Raw genomic sequence first — 21,639 nt, forward strand, 5'->3', positions numbered from 1 at the left:
ACAGTGAAACACTGGAACAGGTTGTCCAGGGAAACTGTGGATGCCCCACCCCTGGAAGTGTTCAAGGCCAGGCTGGACGGGGGCTTTGATCATCCTGGTCTAGTGGCAGGTGTCCCTACCCGTGGCAGGGGGGTGGAACTAGATGATCTTTAAGGTCCCTTCCAACCCAAACCGTCCTATGATTCTATGAAATGCTAAGGGCCGGATCAGCCGCAAAAGTGCTCTACCTTTTCATCTGCAGTGGTCGCCTCAGTAAGGAATACTGTTGGGATTTTGTGAAGCAAAGGATCACATTTCTGTTTATCTATTCACAGTATGTTTTGGCAGATAAACAGAGAAGTTAATTCCCTAGAGAGATCAATCCGGTACTTACCCAAAGTACTTTATGCAATATGCATACCCTCAACTTTGCTTTGAAAAGCAAAGAAGAGCTGTGAATTTCCACATGAAGATGCCCTTACTTCAATTAATAACAGCACACCATTTTGGACGACAGCTCCCCAAAAAGTGAAAAGCTGCTTAGTTCTCTCACCAATAGATAACTGAGGCTGAATAATTAGGAGACTGTTTGCAAATCAGCAAGAAAAGATGCTGCACTGAGATCACTGCTGAAATAAACTGCGTATTTAATTTTTTAAGGTGTAAGAATTAAGATTTTTAAATAAATTGAAGCAGAGAGAATAAAAATGATTAATCAGGGAGCTTAGCTGGAGAGTATGCTATTTATTTTCATAAGCAGCTGTCTTCTGCATCAACATTTCTCAAGCATAGCTCTTGCTGGGACATGGCTGAGTGAGCCAGCTCTGAGACCCCAGCGTTCCCTCCCTGCAGAGAGCTCATTGTGGCAGCCTCGACAGCTCCATCTCCCTTATGCTGCCGGTGTGAATTCTGGATCCACAGCTATTTATCTGGGGGCAGTTTGCCAGCATCAAATGAAGATTACCATCTGAGAATTTCAGTGATGGTATGTGGCTTAATTAACAAGGATAATGATAAAAATGACATGTCTTTGTGACAGACAGTAGCAAGTGGAGATGAGTCATTGAAGCGAAGTATGTCAACCTCTACATACTCATATAGATTGAAATATTTAGATGTAACATTTGCACCCATTCTCCTTAGTCTGAGAAAATAACTTCACAGGAGGTATTTCTTAACACTAGTCCTGTGGGTGACAGGACCTTGACAAAAAGAATGGCTATGATCCACGTGTCAGGTGGATCTGGACTTCATGGGGCTCGATGGTTCCCATGATAGTGGTGGTGCCTGCATCAGGCATCTGCTGGGAAAAGAGCCCTGACATGGGACTTCAGCCAGACACACAGCCTCCACAGAGCATCTCAGCTTGAACCTGGCTCACGCACCTGGCATATGGATCATGGACCTGGATATAAACTGGGTCATCGTGCTGGGAACATAAGTGGTGGGGAAACGTTAGGTGGAAAGGGAGAGACAGCAGCTAATGCTAGAGGCCCCTTAGTTCTGCTAGGAAATCTGTATGCAGCAGCCAACACAGAGCATTAACCTCTGCTGAAGCATCTAGAGCTTTGCTATAAAGCAGAAAAGAGAACATGACTGCTTCAGATGCCTCATCTTTGATAGTATGATCAGAATGGCAAAATAAGAACAAGAAATTATGAAATTACATAATTTCATTTTTATAAATATGAATAAATATTATCAGTATATTTTTATACACACTTGTACATGTGGGTTTCCAATAGCACTTTTTAAAAATATGTTTAACACCCACAAAGAGGTAACAGAACTTAACACTGAATGCAAAAGAAGTTGGAAGAAACCTCATGTAGAAGGCTATAAAACTAACACTGAGACTTCATGAGACAGCAGAAATCTCACTTGTGAACAGTATTAAAACACCAACTTTATTCAGGAATACAGAGTACATTTTTGAAGCTTTCCAGTTTACAAAAGTTCAAGACAAGGCTGGGTTTCAAGATACAACCTCCCAAAAGCTCTTATGTAACATCTCCATTTCAGGTTGACAAAACCTCTCAGATCAGAGAAAAAAAAACAAACAAACAAAAGGACAAATGAAGGCCACAGTCCTGTACTGGGATACATTCCGGCAGAATCCAGCACAGTATTTAAATTTTTTCTGCAGTCCATATTTTAGTCCATGGTGCAAAATAACCTTGTGTTAATAAAAAATATTTCAGATCCAGTATGAACTGCAAGACCACCATTCATTTTACCAATTTAGTTCCAGGCATTATAGGCAAAGTAGCCTCCGATGAGCAAAAGTTAAAAACAGTACTTGCCATCTGATCACCACATAAAAAATACAGCATTAAATTCTTCCTTCATTTATACAATTTTAAATATTCATTAAAAATTAAATTCAGAATCAGCGTCCCTCTATCCTTTCCATCGTTAATAGTTTTTCTTATCTACTAAAACCATTTGTCTTTCCTAAGATGTCTAAAAAGTAAAGCACGCGAGATTAACAAGCTGCAGCATTAATTAAAATGAGAGTCATCATCTCTTTCCTCCACTCAGCTTCTAAATCTATCACAAGGGCCCTATTAGCTGTATCAAAGTGAAGTGGTGTAAATAAAACTGATTTGACTTAAAAGGAAAGGAAGAATCAATGCAGTTATTTAAAAATCGCAATGCAGTCACTGTTGTCATGTGTGTCACTGTAGACAAGAGCAGAGAAAATTCTTCACAGGCTCTCTTTTATAAGCATTACTGCCAGTTTTCTATTAGCACAATACCAGAGAAGTAAACTGTAATTTGCCTTACAAGGAAATTCAGATTATTATCAAGCAGATTCACTAATGGCCTGATTTTAAATACACATCACTCTGGATTCAGCAGAGGTTACGCTCAAAACTCCTGAAATTTATTTCTTTTATTTTTAAATAACCCAAATCTTATTTCCAACAGGCTAATCCACATTCCTTTGTCTACCTCAAGTAGTCATTTCTTCAAATTGTTTTGCTGGAATGAAATATATTAATACCTGCACTGTGAACTATTCATTACAGTGCTCACTATTCAATACAGATGTGGAATCAGAATTTGGCTCTGGAAGAAAACTGATCAGTTTTACTTTTGTAAGAATAGGTCTTTGAAATAACATCCACTTGTTTATAAATATTAAGTATAAAGAAAAGCTCCTGGAAGACTAACCTCAAACTAAAATGTGAAAAGCTATTGCAAACAACAGAATGATCGATTCCAATTTTAGCGGCTACCGAAACGAAACTCTACCACCTGATATTTCATGAACATTTAACTTCAACCTTACAAGCTGCAGGATTTTCAATGAAATATTTAATTTCATCAGCACGGTTGTTGCTACCATGCTTTCCCAAAGATTCCACTGAATAATGCAGTATAACACTGTATTAACACTACTAGAAGTGACACATTATAAACAATTTCTGTGTGACACTACAGCAATTTCCAAAGAAACCAGCTAGCAAATCTGCTTTACAAACCAGAAAACGGGAGTAAGATGAAAGGCCCCCTTAAAGTTTCAACATGCCTTTTTGGAACAAGATACTAAAGTTCTGTACTCCTCAAAGTTCAGTGGTCTCCATAAGTAACAACAAAGAGGAAGACAAGACTTGTTTCTTTTTGGATCTCTAGACAATGATATGTAACAACACCCAGGAATGTAGTTAATAGCCTCCCAAATCAACATTCAATCAGAAAGGCACAATCTCCATTTATTAACGCATGTTCTCAAAAACTAGAAGAATCCTATACAAAGATAAATACACCCTTAACTGGAAGGGAAAACGACACACCGTTCAGAATGTTTTTTCCTTCTTTTACTTGTAAAGTCCAAATGGATTATCTTAATGCAAAAGATACGTGAATATATACAACCTGAAAGTTTGGGGGTTTTTTTGTAGTGTGTGTATATATATATATATATATATATATATGTACATATATGAGTGACTGACACAGAAGCCAGAAGAAGCCGGCTATGTCCACTCTTTTCCTACTTCTTAGTAATGCAAGGCAATGTTTTTCTGATGCCACAGGAAAACAATATTCAGTTTGCACACACCCTGGTGTCTTAGAATACACATAGTGAAATGCACTCCCCATGGAAGACTTGCATGAGGAATACATGCCATGTAAGCTACACTGAACACTGGTTTAGTTTCAGAAATACAGCCTTAGGCAACTGTAAAAATATATTTACTTTAACGAAACTAAAACATAATGTTGAAGAGTTTGCAGTGAAGTCCAATAAAATGTTTTTAAAACTGGAACAGAAAAACATTAAGGCTAATTCAGATACAGCATTATGTAGCTCTCTTACAGAGGCTGAACAGAAACAGCGAAAGGCAAGAGGGACAGTAGGGTCCAGTGTTCACTGGAGACAGCCCTGCACTGACCTTTACTATTAACTCAGCTAGTTAAACCCAAGTTTAACCTACCTGCAAAATGAAATGGAACTGTCTGCTAGGTGGGGATGACAACAGTTTGCCTATGAAGTCGGATGGAGTCATTAATTAGCCACGTCCTGCTTTGTGAAGGACAGCGTAATTACATTGCTTGAGCTCCCAGCAAGGATGAAATCTGACCCGATCTTGTACATTGCTTTACAAGGACCTTGGAGCATCTCCAGCAGCACAATTCAAGACAGGCTGCCTAAGTCTGTATGAAAGGCTGCCATTCATCTGCTTCCAAAGTCAGCGTTAAAATTCTCCAGAACTCTTCACTGTATCATCTCAGTTCTGGAATGACCTGTGCTTGTATATCCACCTGGCCCCTGCCTCTTCGTTTCCAGCTACTGCTATGGTATTTAAAAGGAAAAAAAAAAAAAAAAAAAAAAGCAACACCACAAAAAAATTTGTACATGTGGAAACTGAGACTGAACCCAAGTCGTTCCCCTACCTACACTCAAGCTCAAAAATTCTTGGGTTCTGAGCATAACCTTTGGGTGAAAGAAGTTTCCTTAGAAAAGTAGGGAAGAAAAAAGCAGATGATGTGGGCCGTCGGCTTCCTTCATTTCCATTACACAGCAAAGTCTGTTAATGACACTTCATTACATGAAAGGAGGCATGGGAAATGTGTCTGATAGACAAATATAAATAATTTTTCAGGGCCAATTTCCCTCTGGACAAAAGGAAGACACTGCATTGTTTGCTGTACACTGAGCACAAGCACAGCACTGTAGTGGCATTTAAATTCACAGCTTACCTTCCCTCTTGCCACTCTGAATATCTTTACCTCCGAGACACTTTCCCAGGGATGATTCAACACTGTGCACTGAAACACACTTCACAGGAGACCATTTCAAGAGTTAAGACCAAGTGAACACAAATAATTCTGTTTTTCTGCAGAAGCTACAATTTCAACCAAATGAACACAAATAAAGGCAAACTCCGTAAACCCCAATGAGAATAGAATGAGTGGAACATTGACATTTTAGAGTTCTACTGGTGCAGCAGAACTAAACCTATGCAATACACATACATACACACAGTATTAAATGTGTATCCATGCATGTACATATACACACTGCAGACAGGGCCAACAAGCCCAACACCTTTCACTACATGACCTGCGTTCAGTTAGTTTACAAATATAACAAACTAGTCATCCTCACTAAAGCTTTCTGTGATGGGTGTTTGCCTCAGGCTGATTTTGGTGCTTAAGATTTAGTTGAAACAGTATAGGGTTTTTTTCTGGTTGGGGTTTTGTTGTTGCTGCTGCTGTTGTTTGGTGTGCCTTTTTTTTTTAAGTAATGTTATTTTGCCACACTTGAAAAGAAATCTTGTGCTGGTTTGTTGAGAAGCTTCAGTGCCTCTGTACTCAGCCTTGAAGTCGGACAGATAAGCCAACCTTTGCACTGTTCCTGAGAAAGCCTGTAAAAATTTGGCCTGGATATTAGCATCTGGGGAAAAAACCCTGATTTGCTCAGAGTTGTTGCATCCTCACAAGCTTAAACTTTGAAAATTACATTCACAGTGAGAATGTTCCAGGCTATGAAGAGAAGGGTCAAGTAGGACATCTGCAATTTGATCACTGCCATTGGGCACCAGACCTCCAAGCAGAGAGACTGCCTCTCACGTGCTCAGTGACCACCAGCTGGCACCAGGCAGTAAGACAAAACAGCTCACATGTCACCAGGACGGGAGGCAGTCTGAACAAAAGAGTCCTTCTGGCATAGCTTTTGTGTGCAATACCTGTATATTTTATACATGCACATATATACATTCATGTACATAAAATAGTTCAAGAAAGACATCACATCAGTTCTTTGACACAGCACTTACGGGTTTTTTACTGGTCTGAACCAGAACTTGCTTGCAGAAATATTGCGGAGAGCTGATATGACTCTAGGTTTAGCTCTCACGGCTCTGTCTTTGATGAGCCCAAAATGCTGAATCCAAGTATTAACTCAGTGTGGATTCAAATCAAGTAATCACTCAGGCACGTGTCCCTCTGAAACCTATTAGCCACAGCCAATTAACCCATACAGAGTTGAAACAGTAAATGCCTTCCTGCCCATCTCAAACACTGGAGCAGTTACACTTCTCTTTCAGCAGTGTGGTTGATGAGAGAATCACTTTGATCTGCTGTCCTCTCGAGAACAGTTCTGTGGCCATCCATGCTGTCATGGATGTCTCTTGTCCAACTGGTGGCTGTGCCCAGAGGGCTTCCTGCCATGGGAGTGTCTGTGCTCACCAAGCTTCCCGTCCGAGATCGGTAAGGAGGAAGATCTGGCTGGCTAGGGGATTCTGATTCAGAACAGTAAGGCGGTGGAGGAAGGTCAAACCAAGGCGGTCTGCTGTAAGATATGCAACATAGTAAGAAGTTACTGAAAGCAGTAGTAGGTAAGAAACTACACAGTTTTTCCATTATGAAAAAAACCAAACAGTATTTCTTAGCTTTTCCATGATGACACCTATCAGGACATCTTCTACAGACCTGCCTACGTTATTCAGGTTGTTCCGAAACACCCACACCACCACTGGGCACTAAGGTTCCTGGTCAAGGTGCAACATAGCTAATTATATCATACTTAACACTCTACATTCCAATATTCAAGGCTATGTGCTTCCAACAAATCGCAGCTTATCCTCAAAGACAGCTGCAAGAGGTAAGAATTCTTCCTGTATAACATTTACCCAGCCTGAGAAAGCACTTTAAAAGAAATAAGTAGTGGATTTACACCTATAGACAATGATGTGAACACAAGAAAGATCTGGGGAAACCTCCATTAAGTGACAGAGATTAATGGCTTACAGTCTACACATAAATAACGAACTGAGTTCTCCACATGACAAATCACTTTTGTTGTCACGATACCATATGCAGAGCAACTGCTAAGTAGGCATAGACAAGATGAATACTGGATTCAGGAAACCTGGGTCTTTTTGGTTGTGATAGTAAACAAGATTGATAACAGGTCTTGGGAGCAATTAGCTCTGAAATTGCTGATGGTTTGTATCAGTCCAGGTGAGAACTGATTACACTCTGGACAGTTGCTCATTTAGTTGTCCTTACTAATGAAAAGATACCGCTATTATGCGTGTCAACATTAAGACAAGGGAGCTGCTGCCAATGCAGCAGAGAATAGGAATGTTTATCATTCTTAGATCCCAGAGTTCCTACTAAAACATACTAACAAGGTGACAGTGAACAATCTGGATAATTAAAATTCATACCATGCCCCTTTTTGTGTACAAAGCATGTCAGTCTAGGAGTTTTGTTAGGAAAGACTGTACAGAGAGAGCTTAAAACAAAGGTTAATTACCTACAAATAAAACCAGTGCCATAACTACAAAAACATCATAACCCAAGCCACACCCACCCACAAAATTTCAAAGCACCTTCAGATATTTAAAATGAGAACAGCACTTTCCATTTCAGAGTCCTGTTCTTTTCTCCTATTGGTAAAGGGAATGTAGCAGAGAGCAGAGGGACTATACAATTTCTTTATGCAAGAACAGACCTCTCACCTTTATATACGTATAATCATATAAGACCATTTTTTTTTAAAATAGTATGACCTACAACCTAGCTGGGTTTTTTTTGGCAAAACTCCAACTTCAGTTTTCATGTTTTGATTCCAGGCTGGCACTACTAGACAAGTGATACATTTCTTTGCATTCTCTGCCGTCCTCAAAGTCTCTGCTACCAATGACACATGCTAAGAGAGCGTGACTTAGTTTGCCTTAAATCCTTTTAATATCAGTAGCAGTAAGGGGACCTCAGTACCATGAATTTTTCATATGCAGGAGCAGCTCAAATTTGCCCAAATTTGGCCCTGTGCATGTGACAGAATTGCAATGCTGTACTTGTTAAAAGCAGTAATAAGCATAAATGGGGAGCAGAAGTACAGATTAACAGAACTGCAACCAGTAGCGTGAAACACTGGCGAACACAGAATTAGCTCTTGTACATACCTTTGGTCGAGCACAGCCTCTGAATAGGATGGCGGAGAGTCCAGGTCCACTGGCCTGTGGTAGCCCTGGTTGGACATGTACTGGATCCCATTGTTGACATTGTAGGTGACGCTGCAGTGGTGTGGGTGATCGAGGACCACCAGCCGGGACAGCAGAACAGGGTGCTGCAGTCGATGCACTGGCAGGGTCATGAGATTGTTGCGTTTCCGTTGGTGATGCAGGACTAGAGCAAGAAAGGCCACCACAAGTACGAAAATGACAGAGCTACCAATGATCGCATAGGTAATACTAGGGTAGTAAAGCAGCTGATTTTCTGAGGTCACATAATCTTGGCCGCTGCCTGCCTCTGCAAGACAAAAGGAAAAGGAAGCCTGAAACATGTTTCAATAAAAATCTGCTTTTAACCTGTGCTGTGTTTTCCATTAATGTACTGGGTGACAAAAGCAAGTTTCCCTTTCTTCTTTGGATTGTGGAAAATTAGCTTATTAAAAGCATATGCATGCAAATCAGAGATTGGCTGACTATCAAGGTCCATCCTCACCTGCAGATAAACTACAAAGGAGAGACAAGCTGAGAAAGATGAAAATACACACCTTAGTAGGAAGCATATGCACTATCATGTGCGTATCTGCCCCATCCCTACCAATCAGTCATAACTTTTTGTTTCCAAAGGTGAGACACCCAGTTCCAAGGCATAAGCACAGTACTCCAGCTGTACCTGGCAAAGCACACTAGAATCAGAGATATAAAAGGCCTGATCTTTACTTTTAATGATACCTTGCAGTGCGAAGTTTACATACTTTATCAAAAAAGGCAGCAACTAATCCTGTGCTCCACAGATCTAACAGTCCAAAATAAGTATGGGAGGAAATATAGATAGCTGCTTACTAAAAGGGTGTTATTTGGATGTTTGTGATCAGAAGACCTCCTTCCGGAAAAAATTCAAAAGAAGAATGGACACTGGAACAGTAAAAACAGTGTTATAAGCCTGGTAGATGTGATACCAGTAAGAGATGTGAAAGTCTAATAAAAGCACAGAGTGCAGTGAAAGTAGTGAATGGTAAAAAGAAAACAAAACCCCCAAACCAAACAAAAAAATCAAGTTAAGATAGAACAAGATGAGGAAAAGAAAAAATATGAACTGGGCTAAGGCCATGAAAGATCGCACAAGTGAGCTTCAATTTGAGATGGAAATGATGAAGGGAATGGCTGGAAATGGTATCAGAGTGGCAGGGAGCAGGAACAGAAGCACAACCCTGAACAACAGTATTACAGGGATGATGGGAAGAGATGAGAAGACTGGATCAGAAGACGTACTTCAGACGGCATATAGTGTATGTTTTATTTGCAGGAGGCGCTGAAGAACTGGCAAAGTTACTGAGAATCATAAGAGAAGTTACAGTTGGATTTGTAATGATCAGTCATGATACAGGAGAAGAATTCCCACCCAGGCTCTGGGCCCAGAGAAGCAGAGAGGTGATGGAATGACAACTTTGGACAACATCTGAATGGACTTTGAACTGCACACAAATCTTATAAGAAAATACAATAAAAGGCAACAAAATGCAAAGGAGGAAAGAAGCTCAGAGAGGCAAAATAGCATAAACACACTGATACAACTGCTGCATCTGAGGCCAGTGCCAGCACCACAGAACCGTGTTCCCCTAATTCCGTTTCAGCCCCATGGTCACAAGGTCATACAGCTGTTGAGTACTGTTTTCTTTTTTTGGGGAGAATTTCTATTTCTGTGCAGGCTGTAAGTCCTTATAGCTTCAAAAAGAAAAATTCTATTCTGATACAAGACATTCATCTACCTCAAGAAAACCAAGAGGCTAAGTAAAAAACAAATAAAACAAACCCAACCCCTTGACCTCCAAAATCCACACAATTACAAGAGGACTACACATTCAAATTTTTAATCTCCCACTGCAAAAGGCTAGACAGTACATCTTAACATAAGATTTTCCTTTCTTTCACCTATCACCTAAACCTGCTTTTTGGGCACTCAGAATTGCAACTGAGCCACTTAAGACATTTCCCTAGCAACAATACCGACTGTGTCTGGCATAAAAGAAGAGCTTTCCTCAAGCACCCACTGTTCTGCATCAAGATGCTTTGGGTATTTCTCTGAATATTTGATTTTGGTAATTCACTTCCACGGTTAAACATGAAACCACATTTTCCAGCATCACTAAAAATAACTTGGGCATTGGCTAGGTAAGATAATACAGCATAAAATGGCTAATCCTTTAAATGTCTCCATTTTAAATCATAGATATTTTAGTAAGAAGGGATGAGATGGGAAAGAAAGGCTGTACCAGAACTAAGAGAACATGATTATTTGTCCTGCTACCGAGTACCAAAACTACCACTCTTAAATAGATTTGTTTTACTGATGATGCCCCTACAACCACAGACCAGAGCTTTGCAGGCCAGCTGCAAGCCACACAGTTTTCTTGATACCTAGTGTCACACCTCAGCAAGGATCCTTACTAAATTTATTTCCCCATGCAACTGTGCTGGAGAGAAAGCAGAAATCAGTTACCAGTCAACACTAAGGTCTCTGGCTCACTCAGCAAAGTGAACAAAGTCTACATGAAGAATGTAAATCAGTGCAGAAGGGAAGAAAGGAATTTAAATGTGTCAGTAATTTTAATTACAGCTCATCACATATTGCTGTAGCTTCTTTAATACACTCCCTAAATTCACCAGTTGAAAAACGAATTCTGGTCACATATAATGGACGAGGGCTAGAGTAGGGAGCATAGTGACAAGCAGACCATTTTTATGCAAACAACAAGAAGTGTATTTGCAAGGAAAGATCCATGGATGAATATGACTACCTGCAATTCTTCAGTGCAAGGAAGGTAAATATATTCATGACATCCCAGCAAAATGCCACAAGACTTTCATTCAACTTGGCACACTGGTTCATTAGCATGAGACTGAGAACAGGATGCCTTTGCAGGCCTGATGAGACCTCATCAGTTACCATGGGATCATTCTGCAGCAGCTTAGTCCCTTCTCTTTATAATCTCTATCTTATTAAAAGAGAAGAAAAATGACAGACTTGAATTATACACCAACTTTTTTTCAAAACTTTTAAGGTTACCCGACTGTTTAGGATAGCATCTTCCAGGTCCCGCACGAAAAGCCTCTGTAAATCCAAATGGTTAACCATATTGTTGAAGATAAAATATTTTGCCAAAAGTCAAATGGGATCTGATGACCAGCTTTAGGACAGTCTGAAACAAAACACCTATTTTATATGGGTTGATGATCCTTTTCATAACAACAACCACCCACCTATCTTGCAGAGATTCTGGGTAAATTTGCAGTTAACATGCAGTTTTGAAGCTTTGGGGTTACTGTGGCTAATGAATCATTTGTTGACCAGTAGAGCTGTTCTTTTTCAGGTTTTTAAATCTGTTGCTTGTATTCCCATTTAGTTCACTGTATCTCTGAGAACAAGAGCACTCTAAGGGCATGCCTACACGAGGGACCACAGGTCTGTGTACATCTGAACCAGAAGTACAGCTGTGAAGGTGCTGTTTTGAATAGTGCTGTCTGGTGCAGCCTTTGAACTGGCCAACTCAGCAACAGTGGTTTGGGGCACTGAATTCTAGCCTGTATGTCTAACACTGAGTTGCACTGAGAAGGATGGATATATCCCGTGAAGAGGAAAGATCTGGTTTATCTCTCAGGTGCCCTTTCATGTGCCCTGGACAGTGCTGAGTACTTTGCACAGACACACACTCTCTACCCAGAAAAAGAATCCAGCTCCCTCAACAGGCATAGTCTTTATACCTTTACAGGAGCAGAGAGAGTACACCATATCTCTGAGAGAGTTCTGCCTAAGAAGATTCAGCTATCATCCAAACAAAGTCTTCTTTCACCACAACAACAACAACCTTATTCTTGCCTTACGGATGGGTCTTCTGGGCCAAGACAAGAACAATGTTAAGGTCCCTTAGCAAAACATGCTCACAAGTCCAGTGGTATTTTGCTTCTGCTGTGGTGTAGTTTAAACCAAGAAAGACCAGCATGAATCTAACCTTCCTTTTCTAGCAAAGTCAGTACACCCAAACCTGCAAAAGATGAAAGTAACATTACCTCAGCCTATCAGCACTGCTTGGCTTGTAACCCTAAAGAGGGCACACATCACACATCCCATTCAAGGAAAATAAATGAACTGCCCTTAATGGTCTTCCAAAAGAATGCTCTAGCAAGAAAACTGCTCTATATCACAGCTAAAACAAAATAGCACCAAGTATGAGACAGTTTTGCATACAAGAGACTTTTACATCAAGTTTTTTCTTTGTCTTACTCTCTCTATATATAATCATGATGAAATAAATAACTTCTTGGTAACTCCTTGGTAACATTCTGGTTTTTTGTAGAGCCAGGTGAGTACAAAGAAGTGTGGAAGGGAATGATGGACACCTAGCTGAGACTGCCCAATGAACCTCTACCGATCTTGTGCATACTGTAATAGGGAGAAGGTGAGATCTAAAAACACCTGAAAAATATCAGGTGGACATGCATGGCTACTTTAGAAAGCAAAAACCACGACTCTTTAGTTCTGCTCTAGTAACTTTCAGCAAACCTTTACACATCACAGAAGTCATTGAACTGATTTTCTTGATAATTCAGTCATCTTCTCCCAGAAGAAGCAGGTATTACATTAGGCAGGTTTAAAAAGTTCTGTCTGCTCTGCTATTAAATGCAAATTCTCAAAAAAGGTGAGTGGGCAAGCTCATTTAGCTTAAATTAATGGAGTATTTATTCTTTCATGGTTTTTTTTCCCCCATTAAGAAGATCTATGTTTTCTAATCACACCACATAAACAGTTTACCAATGCTATTTATACCTATATAAACTTTAGTATCTGGGAAATGCTGAATTCACAGATTAGAGGTTTTTGGAGTGTAAAAAGCTTTGTGAGTAATTTAGGAAAACACTGATAAAGGAAACGTAATGGGGTTGTGCTCAGAGGGCTATCTTATTCACTGAACAAATTTGCTGTCTTCAAATTTTTAAAAAGATCTGAGAGTAACTGCATTAAGTCTGCCAGACACAGGGATGAAAGGCTATTATTTTATCTTTCACAATCCTATGCTCAAGCCTGACTTTTCACAGTTCATCAGAGAAAAAGCTTTTGAAATACATAATCTGAGCAGACATCTGTAGCCTTAATGAGCACGAGTCACGGTCCATCTCCAACAAAGATGCTACTGTAACAACACATTTAAATTCCAACTGGTTAAAGAGCAGAGCTGCAGCTTGGAAGGTTAAAGACAACAAAAATCAAAGACAGATGGGCAGCACCTCTGCACATTATTGACTTTTTGTGCTAGGAGTTCCTAGGGTATCCACCTAAGCCTCCAAAGGCTCTTAAATTTCTTATCTTTCATGATTTTATGTCCCACTAAAACAAGTCATGCAGATTTTGTACCCTGGACTTTCAGAATATTCTCTGTTCTACTGATGTGCTTTCTAATCCACTTACCTTTTTTCCCTACTGCGCTTCTCCAAGCTACAAACAAGATCTAGCCCAGACAGCACAGCACCTTGACTTCATGGAGTTCCATGCTCAGTTATCATTTGTTCCCCTCCCAAGCTGCTTCATATTTCTCTTAGGCAGCCAAGGCAAGGATTTGTTTTCAGCTGCATTCAAAGTGTGTTTCTGCCCTGCTTTTGATTTCCCCATTTCAGGCACAGAAGAGAGATTTGTTAATACAGGTGTTACACATTAAACAGATCTTAACTATGGGAGTTGGCCAAAGTAATACAATATGATTATATCTTTGCTTACCAGGTACTTGGTAAATGGATTAGATTTCTAGGAAAGCAGCAGGATGAAACCCCAAGCTCCTTCCAGGTACGTCTACAACAGCAAAGGCTTCACATCCAAACAATACTGATCTGTATACATGTCCAGGCTTGAAATTGCACCAAGTTATTCTGTGTTTCACACTGTGCTAATCACAAGTGTCCCTCATACTTATGGACCAGAACCACAGCAACCAGTACAGCCCTGGAGCTAAAGAAGCTGGAGCAGAGGGTGGCTCTATTCACGGCTTTTGAAGTTGGCCATCGGGTAATTTTCTCCACCTCTGCCTGGTTCCCTGCTCTGCTAACCCCACCTGAAAACTATATGATAATGTTCTTGGGCTCTCAGGACATTCTCCCAAGCTCTTCAGTACTGACAAGAACTAAATTTTCCTCAAAAGCGTTAAGTGTTTCAAATATTAATCAGCAGTCTAAATACCCCTGGGTGCTCTGTCTTTGCCTATTCTTTCAGATGACTGAAACGACATTCACAACCTTGCCTGCATAAACAGTAGGACATCTCAATATGGGGAAATTGTTACATCCATGCATATAATTTTTTTAATCATTACTGATATTAGTGTAACGCCTTGGAGCTCTAGTAATGAAGTAGGATTTCTCTGTATAATGTACTGTACAGGCTCCGAGCAAGACGATGGCCATTGCTCCAAAGAATTTAAGCCTAAGCATAAGACTTGGAACTATATATAGTTATAAGTCCATACAACCAGCCAGCAAGACACAGATAAACCTCAAGACAGTATTAGTCAGCAGAATTAGCAGCAGGCTCACCACATCTCATTCAGTGCATTGGAATGAGTGCATTACCCATGCCTTCCTCCCCAGACTTAAACCCCTCATCCTGACCATGGTTACCAAAGCAGTGCTTTCAAGTCTTTGCAGCTGCTGAAAGAGCAGCTGAGTCATCAGAGTGAAGATCAAGAGCCTCACCTCTCACATGCCCTCCTTTTTATCTTCTGCAGGGTAGGATAATTACTCCATGCACTTCACACACACACACAAAAAAAAAAAAAAAAAAAAAAAGAAAAGCAGCAAACTGAGCAAATAAGTAGAACTAAGAAATACTTAGCAGTAGCCATGGCAACTAAACTTCTAAAATTAACTTGGCAGCAACGTAAAAACCTGCAAAGCCAAAACCTGCCATCAAGCATGGAAACAAAAGGTCCAGGCTTGGCATGTGGATGGAAGCCAAGGAGGAAATTAAAGTGTTACTCAAATGCAATTCAGGATCACTCTGACATTGATCTAAGCAGCACTTTCTGAACACGTGATAGTCCAAAAGGCTAGCGGTATAATTTGCTTAATTCACAGCCAGTACAGAAACTACACCTAAAACCAGGGCCAGAACATAAAAAAGATGAACTTTCTCCTCATAAGGACCTCTTCTCTAAATAGAGGGGCTCAGTTACTTCCGTTTGGTTCCTCTTTCTCCTCCAAAAAGTGAGGGTCACCATCAAGGAGACTGCTAAGAAGTTAGTTACTATACACTTCTTGTAACATTTTAGGACAGGAAGATGCCACCCACCAAAAGTCTGGTGCACTGAAAGCTCTGGGGGCTTCCATTACTATCATTCTCCTCTCAATCACTAAATGAAACCTGTTCTGCATGACAAAAAATTCAAATATCAGCACCACTAAAAGGCTCTTTGGTGAGCCAAGCTTATAAAATAAAGCACTAATGTGCTTCAGAGAAAGAAAAACTGTTATTTTCTTCATAGCATGCTCTTGGTGCTCTTGCCAAGACCTGTGACAAATAGCAGCATCCCAGGCTCCATCCCCAGTGCGAGCACTATGCCCAAGTTGGACATAACAGCCACTGATCTTGTACCACAGCCTGCTCCTTTTCCCTCTAATCTCCCAAGAGATAGTCCAGTCCCACCTTGTTCAAGTCACAAACTGTATTCCCCAGATTTTTGTGTCTCTGGTTGCCACGTAATCAATTGTGTACAATTAAGGAGTAGTATTGTATAGTCATGAAAGTTAAAACAAAAGAATGAATGGAGAAGTTAACAGAACTGTGACTTTCAACCAGCAAGGCCCAAGCAGACTCACAGTCTCCATCAGCTTTATCTTCACTGTTTTAACTAATGACATAATAAGTGTATGTTCTACCAAGTACCCCTGACAACACTGGCAAATTTACATGCAAGCGCACCACCCTGTCTTCTGCAAGGGTTAATTATAAATACCAGAGCTCTGAGCTAGGTAAAAGCCTGGATGTTGTATCAGCTACCTGCTCCCTACCAGCACAGAACCATGCTCTATCTTGATTAATTTTGAAAGGTCTCAGGCAGTTCCTAGTAAAAATGTAAGGAAAATAGATTTGTCAAAGGCCATGGGTGGCTTTGCCTTCCCTATTACAGCCTGATTCTGAGGGTTTAGAATCCAAGTCTCTGTGACACGCTTCACTAACGTTCCTTGGAATCATCTGAATATCTAGGAGGAAAAAAACAACTCAAAACAAAAAATAAACTAACTAAAATGAAAATCAGTGGATGAAATCTTTGTGGTTTTATCATCTATCAATCCTGAAACTAAATCCTGGGTGATCTACGTGCCTGTAAAAATGCATGTTATTTCAACAGAATGTCTGGGAAAAGCTGAATGTGGGATGCTGTACAGGACAGACAGATGAATCGCATTTTTTGCACTGTTTGTTTCGGACGTTGGTAAGAAAAGACACATACTATTCAGCTAGAACATGCACATTAACTTTTTCCGAGATGCCGCATTAGTGGTACGGACAGCTGGTGCATAAGAAGGATAATAAGGCTTGAAGAGATGCGGTGCAGGGTTTATGGAGCCTGCAGAGTCAGCTATACTTGGCAAGAAATACTGTTTAAGTGTGATTTAGATATACTGTAAAGTATGTTTTTAATCAGCTTTTAAATTTAATCTAATCATTCAAGGACTGTATTTTAATAGCTCTGCTTTTTTTAAAGTGTTAGTACAAAGTCCATGCCCTGTCTTATATATTACTATCATCAATCCTATTTTTTTTCAAGAATCATGAAGAGGAAGAGATGCGGTCAGATACACAGTCCCATAACTTCACTCATTCAAGATAGTGTCCTAATAATTTAGAAGCCATTGGCAGGCTGTGATCTTGAGTAAAAAAAGAATCAAAACAAAAAACAGATAAGATCTGCTAAATCACCTAATACTTTTCCTAGGGTCACATTTCACATCATCCATTCATACCCACCCTATGCCTCTGCACTGACTGCTTCTAGGATGCAACAGAGGAAGCAGGCAGCAAATCCATTTCAGCAAGCACCCTGCAGACAGCCCTGGCTGCCTCTGGGAAGCAAAAGGAGACTGGAGAGGAAAGCAAGACCACAACGACAGAGTGAATTTGGGTAGATGCGCAGTTCAAACCAAGATGGAGTTCAGTGCTTGGTTCCACCAGAGAACGCACCTGCATGGAGTTACTTCATGCAACGCTTTGCTTCTTAAAGTTATCCTGACTTTGCATTACAATTGTTTGACATTCAGACTAATGTTTCCTTGCAGCTACAAGCTCTGCAAACTCAGTGTAAACAGCAAGTAAGTACTTGGCCTCAGTAGCTTCACTATGTTCAGGTTACACCTTTGGGAAGGTCTTAACAAACATTATACTTGGTGGCAAACGAAACTCTAAATCTTTCCTTCAATATGATAAAAGAAATAAAGCATAAAACATACAGCAAAGGTGACAACGATTGGTTTTGAAACTGGCTATTGCATAGCCCTCTTTGGCCTTCCTGATCACCAGACATAGACTGTCTAATGTCAGAGAAAGAGAGGGAGAAGAAAACAAATGGAAAAAAGAGAAGCAAGCAAAGGAAGGGGGGGCAGGGGGAGAAGCAAGTGAAGCAAGGAGGAATAAAGGAGAAAAGCTGTATTTGAAAGCTAGTGTACACAAATGGGACACCAACGAGCATCTGGAAGGCATTAACATCAGGAAGAAAATAAGCAGTGCTGCATTCTCTGCTAAAAACTCAATCAGAAAACGTGACACTAAAAACAGGGAGTGGGAGGGAACCATCCAAAGGCTGTGGCTGCCCATGGTTCATTAGAAAATGAGAAGCTTTTCAGCAGGGCCCAAAGGGCTCTGCACTAAATCTGATACTAATCAATAACTACCTGAATGACAAAGTAGAGAGAATACGCTTATTCAGCTTGCTGTTAGGCGACACAAGCATCCTGCAGCCTGCTAGACAAAATTAAAATTAAAAATTATCAGAGATCAGCAGAGATAGTCAGGATCACATGGAGTCAGGTGTCAGCAGAGAACAGCATGTGAACTAGCAGTGAAAAATGCAGTCCCAACAGTGCCCAACCCTAGCAAGGTGTCTGGCTGGTGCGAGTATTTATCCAGCTCAGGACATCACACTTAAAAAAAAGCAAAGGTAAATCAAAGCTTGGTGGAGAACAGCACTTATCGTATGTCCATAAGACACTACCAAGAAAGGTTGTAAGAATCAGGGTTGTTTCAGCTGAAGAAAACAGTGCAAGGAATCTTACAATTTTTTAAATACAGAAGTTTGACTTGAAAGAGGATCAAAACAATGCCTGTTCCAACTAATGTAAACTCAGTGCTTTCAAAAGCTGCAGGGAAGTGTCCCAAATGACTAACATGAGATCCCAGCTTTATTTCATACATCTCATTGATTAGAGCCGCTACCTTTGTCTGTAAGTCAACAGTAATAGCACCACGTGCCTCCACGCCTGTAGCTTTCCAGTTACCCTGGCCACTCTGATTATTTCATTGTACGGACTACCATCCTTCTATGTCCTCAGGAGAGTTTCCCAAAGTTTTTTCTGCAGAATACCAAAATCCTACAAATTTTAACTAACTACAAGCCAGGCTGAATCTGAACCCCCAAAGGCAAAGCGACACAACAGCTTATTACCAGCTTCCTAAGCCACATATATAGCTCTGGTGTCAGATGCAGCTTGCCATGTTAAGTGGCAAAGATAACGAAGCACTGGAATAGATTGTCTCTAGCTAACAATGGTCTGGATGACTCTGGAGGTACCCTGACACCTCTGATAGTCCTGCATGTATATGCTGGCCGAAAAAAAAAACCCAAACCAAACACTCTATCCCTGCCAATCAAATAATCCAAAACACCCCATCAACTCTAAATTTGGGTTATTTCTCCAAGTGAGTTGAGAAACCTGCATTAGTTTCACCAAGCCTGTCTTCAGATAAACAGAAAAAAAGACTGAAAACACCCTCTAACAATTAGGATGGATCTCTACTTTTCAAGAATTTTTTCTCACTTGTTACATGATTCCATCCTACTGCCACGTTCAGTAGAAGTTCATACTTCATTGACAAACCTATAAATTCTACAAGTCTTAGAAGCTAACCATGCATTCATAAAGGAAGAAGGAGCTCACCTCCTCCTTTATTGTGTAGAGGAAACCTGAATAGCTTTCCTTTGTGGATGGACTCAGCACAACATTTCAGACAGTAAATCAAGATATTATAGTACTTGGGACTTTATCCAGAACCTTAATTCCTCTTTTTGAAATATGCGTTGTAAAAATTTTGGTCTCACTTCAGCAAATTTTCATATAAATAAATTAAGCAAAAAAAATCTTTAATTACAGAGTGAAAAAAAATTGCTGCACTTGATGAAAGGTTGTTTATTCAGCACTGACAAATGCAGCCTAATGAATGTGAGCGTGCCAGCTTCTATTCTCGCTGAAGATGTAGTCTTGCTTTTTCTTTCCAGAGATTGTGGAAACATTTATTTTCCCTTTGACCCTGGCTAACTGAACTAGTCATACTGAATTGTGCAAAATTTAATATAAAAAGCATGTGTAAAATGCAAGAAATAAAAATGTATTTTAACTTTGTATTAAGAGGCAAGAATCATAATCATTAATCGCTATGTCAAGATAATTACTGGGTGTAAGGACAAATGAAAAGGGTTTTGGTAGCATACTTACAGTTCACATTCTGTATGGAAAGACTGGAGGCAAATAATAATGATTAGTACAGCTAAGCATAGTTTAAAAGGCACTGAATTAGCTAATGTGTCACATGAAAACGAACCTTTATTGACAGCATCTTGGTCTAATGCATAGCAGTAGTAAAGAAGGTTAATAGAAAACTGGCTTATCACAAGTGAAGGATGTTAAACATATTGTTGCATGATTCTACGAAACCGCATTTGAACACCGGCATCAAATAAGCTGGCCAAAATAGGAAGACAGACAGAATTAGGTTGGTGAGAATACAGCATGAAAAACAAAGATGATGAATGGGGAAACAGGGCTTAAATATCATGAGAGAAAAAAGTAGGATTTATTTAGTCTTGAGGAAAGATGTTTAAGAGGAGACATGATGGAAGTATTAATAATAGCCATGAGTTATAAAAATTAAGCCCAGTGACTCATTTTCAGATTGCTGGGCAGACCAGAACTAAAGGTGAGAAGGGTAAAAGGGAATAGATGAAGAACAAATTTAATGATACACTTCACAGAAAGAAGAGAAAATGGGTGAAATGCTGTTTGATTTTTCATGACTATATTTAAAAAAAAGCTGGGTGAATGAATAGTGCTGGGGAACAACCACATCACGTGGGAAAAGCTTCCACAGAGCATCTTTTGTAATAGCTGAAGCATGTTTCCATACACACATATAGACCATCTGCAGCAATTTTAAAAATCATTCTTAAAACAAAAAAGGTTAAGTGTTTACCTAATCTCAAACCCAGAGAACAAAAAGAAACAAAAACATTTACTACTATTCCTTTATAGTACAGATGCAAATAATGAACTATACTATATCTTTTATAGTACTCTTCTTTCAAGTATTTACAGTCAAATCATAAAATGTTACCGTAATCTAACAGGGTAGGTAAACATATTACCTACCTAAAAAGCAAGGCTTAAATTAATAAAATGATTCACCTGAAGTTGCAGAGCTAAAAACTGTCAGTCAGGATCAGAAGCGGGAGTTCTTTGCTTCCATCTGCCATACCCTGCTCTCCATACACACACTTTAATGGATTATTTACTTTTTCTTTGCTATCGTAAAGGAGGTAGCTTTATTCCTTTACTCTTAAGGTGCACTTAATTATCTTTGAACAACTTGGTACCGTCCTCCCCAGCACGCTGGTATTTTAACAAGCAATTTACAGTGTCCATACATTCAAGACTGAGATTGATTTAATATGCTTACGTGCCAGCTTCAAAACTTGACTAAACACAAATTATAAAAGAAAATTATAAAAAAGAACAAAATCACACTGGATTCTAGGCTAACTGCAACGTACCTAATATCTAGAAAATTAAAAATATTTAATAAAAGCCCAAAACAAACGACAGACACTCACTCCTCACAACTCCCTACTGCTTTTACAAACCATTTCTCTTTAATTTT

General features: G+C 39.8%; 1 protein-coding gene across 2 annotated transcripts in view; it reads right to left on the reverse strand.

The window, feature by feature from the left end:
- Positions 1-1,860: 1,860 nt before the first annotated feature.
- LDLRAD3 (low density lipoprotein receptor class A domain containing 3) overlaps positions 1,861-21,639 on the reverse strand; it is a 118,609-nt gene continuing 98,830 nt past the window's right edge. Inside the window, exons 5-6 of one of the 2 annotated variants that reach the window (XM_055717004.1) lie at positions 8,406-8,751; positions 1,861-6,781 (exon numbers count right to left, since the gene is read on the reverse strand). In XM_055717004.1, the coding sequence (XP_055572979.1) occupies positions 6,523-6,781; positions 8,406-8,751 (605 nt within the window). In that variant the 3' untranslated portion in view covers positions 1,861-6,522. Of the gene's footprint in view, positions 6,785-8,405; positions 8,752-21,639 lie in introns of both variants that reach the window. The other variant, XM_055717003.1, reaches the window with a different exon arrangement.

This window comes from Falco cherrug, chromosome 7 (genome assembly GCF_023634085.1).
Source record: "Falco cherrug isolate bFalChe1 chromosome 7, bFalChe1.pri, whole genome shotgun sequence".
In the NCBI taxonomy this organism is placed as follows: domain Eukaryota; kingdom Metazoa; phylum Chordata; class Aves; order Falconiformes; family Falconidae; genus Falco; species Falco cherrug.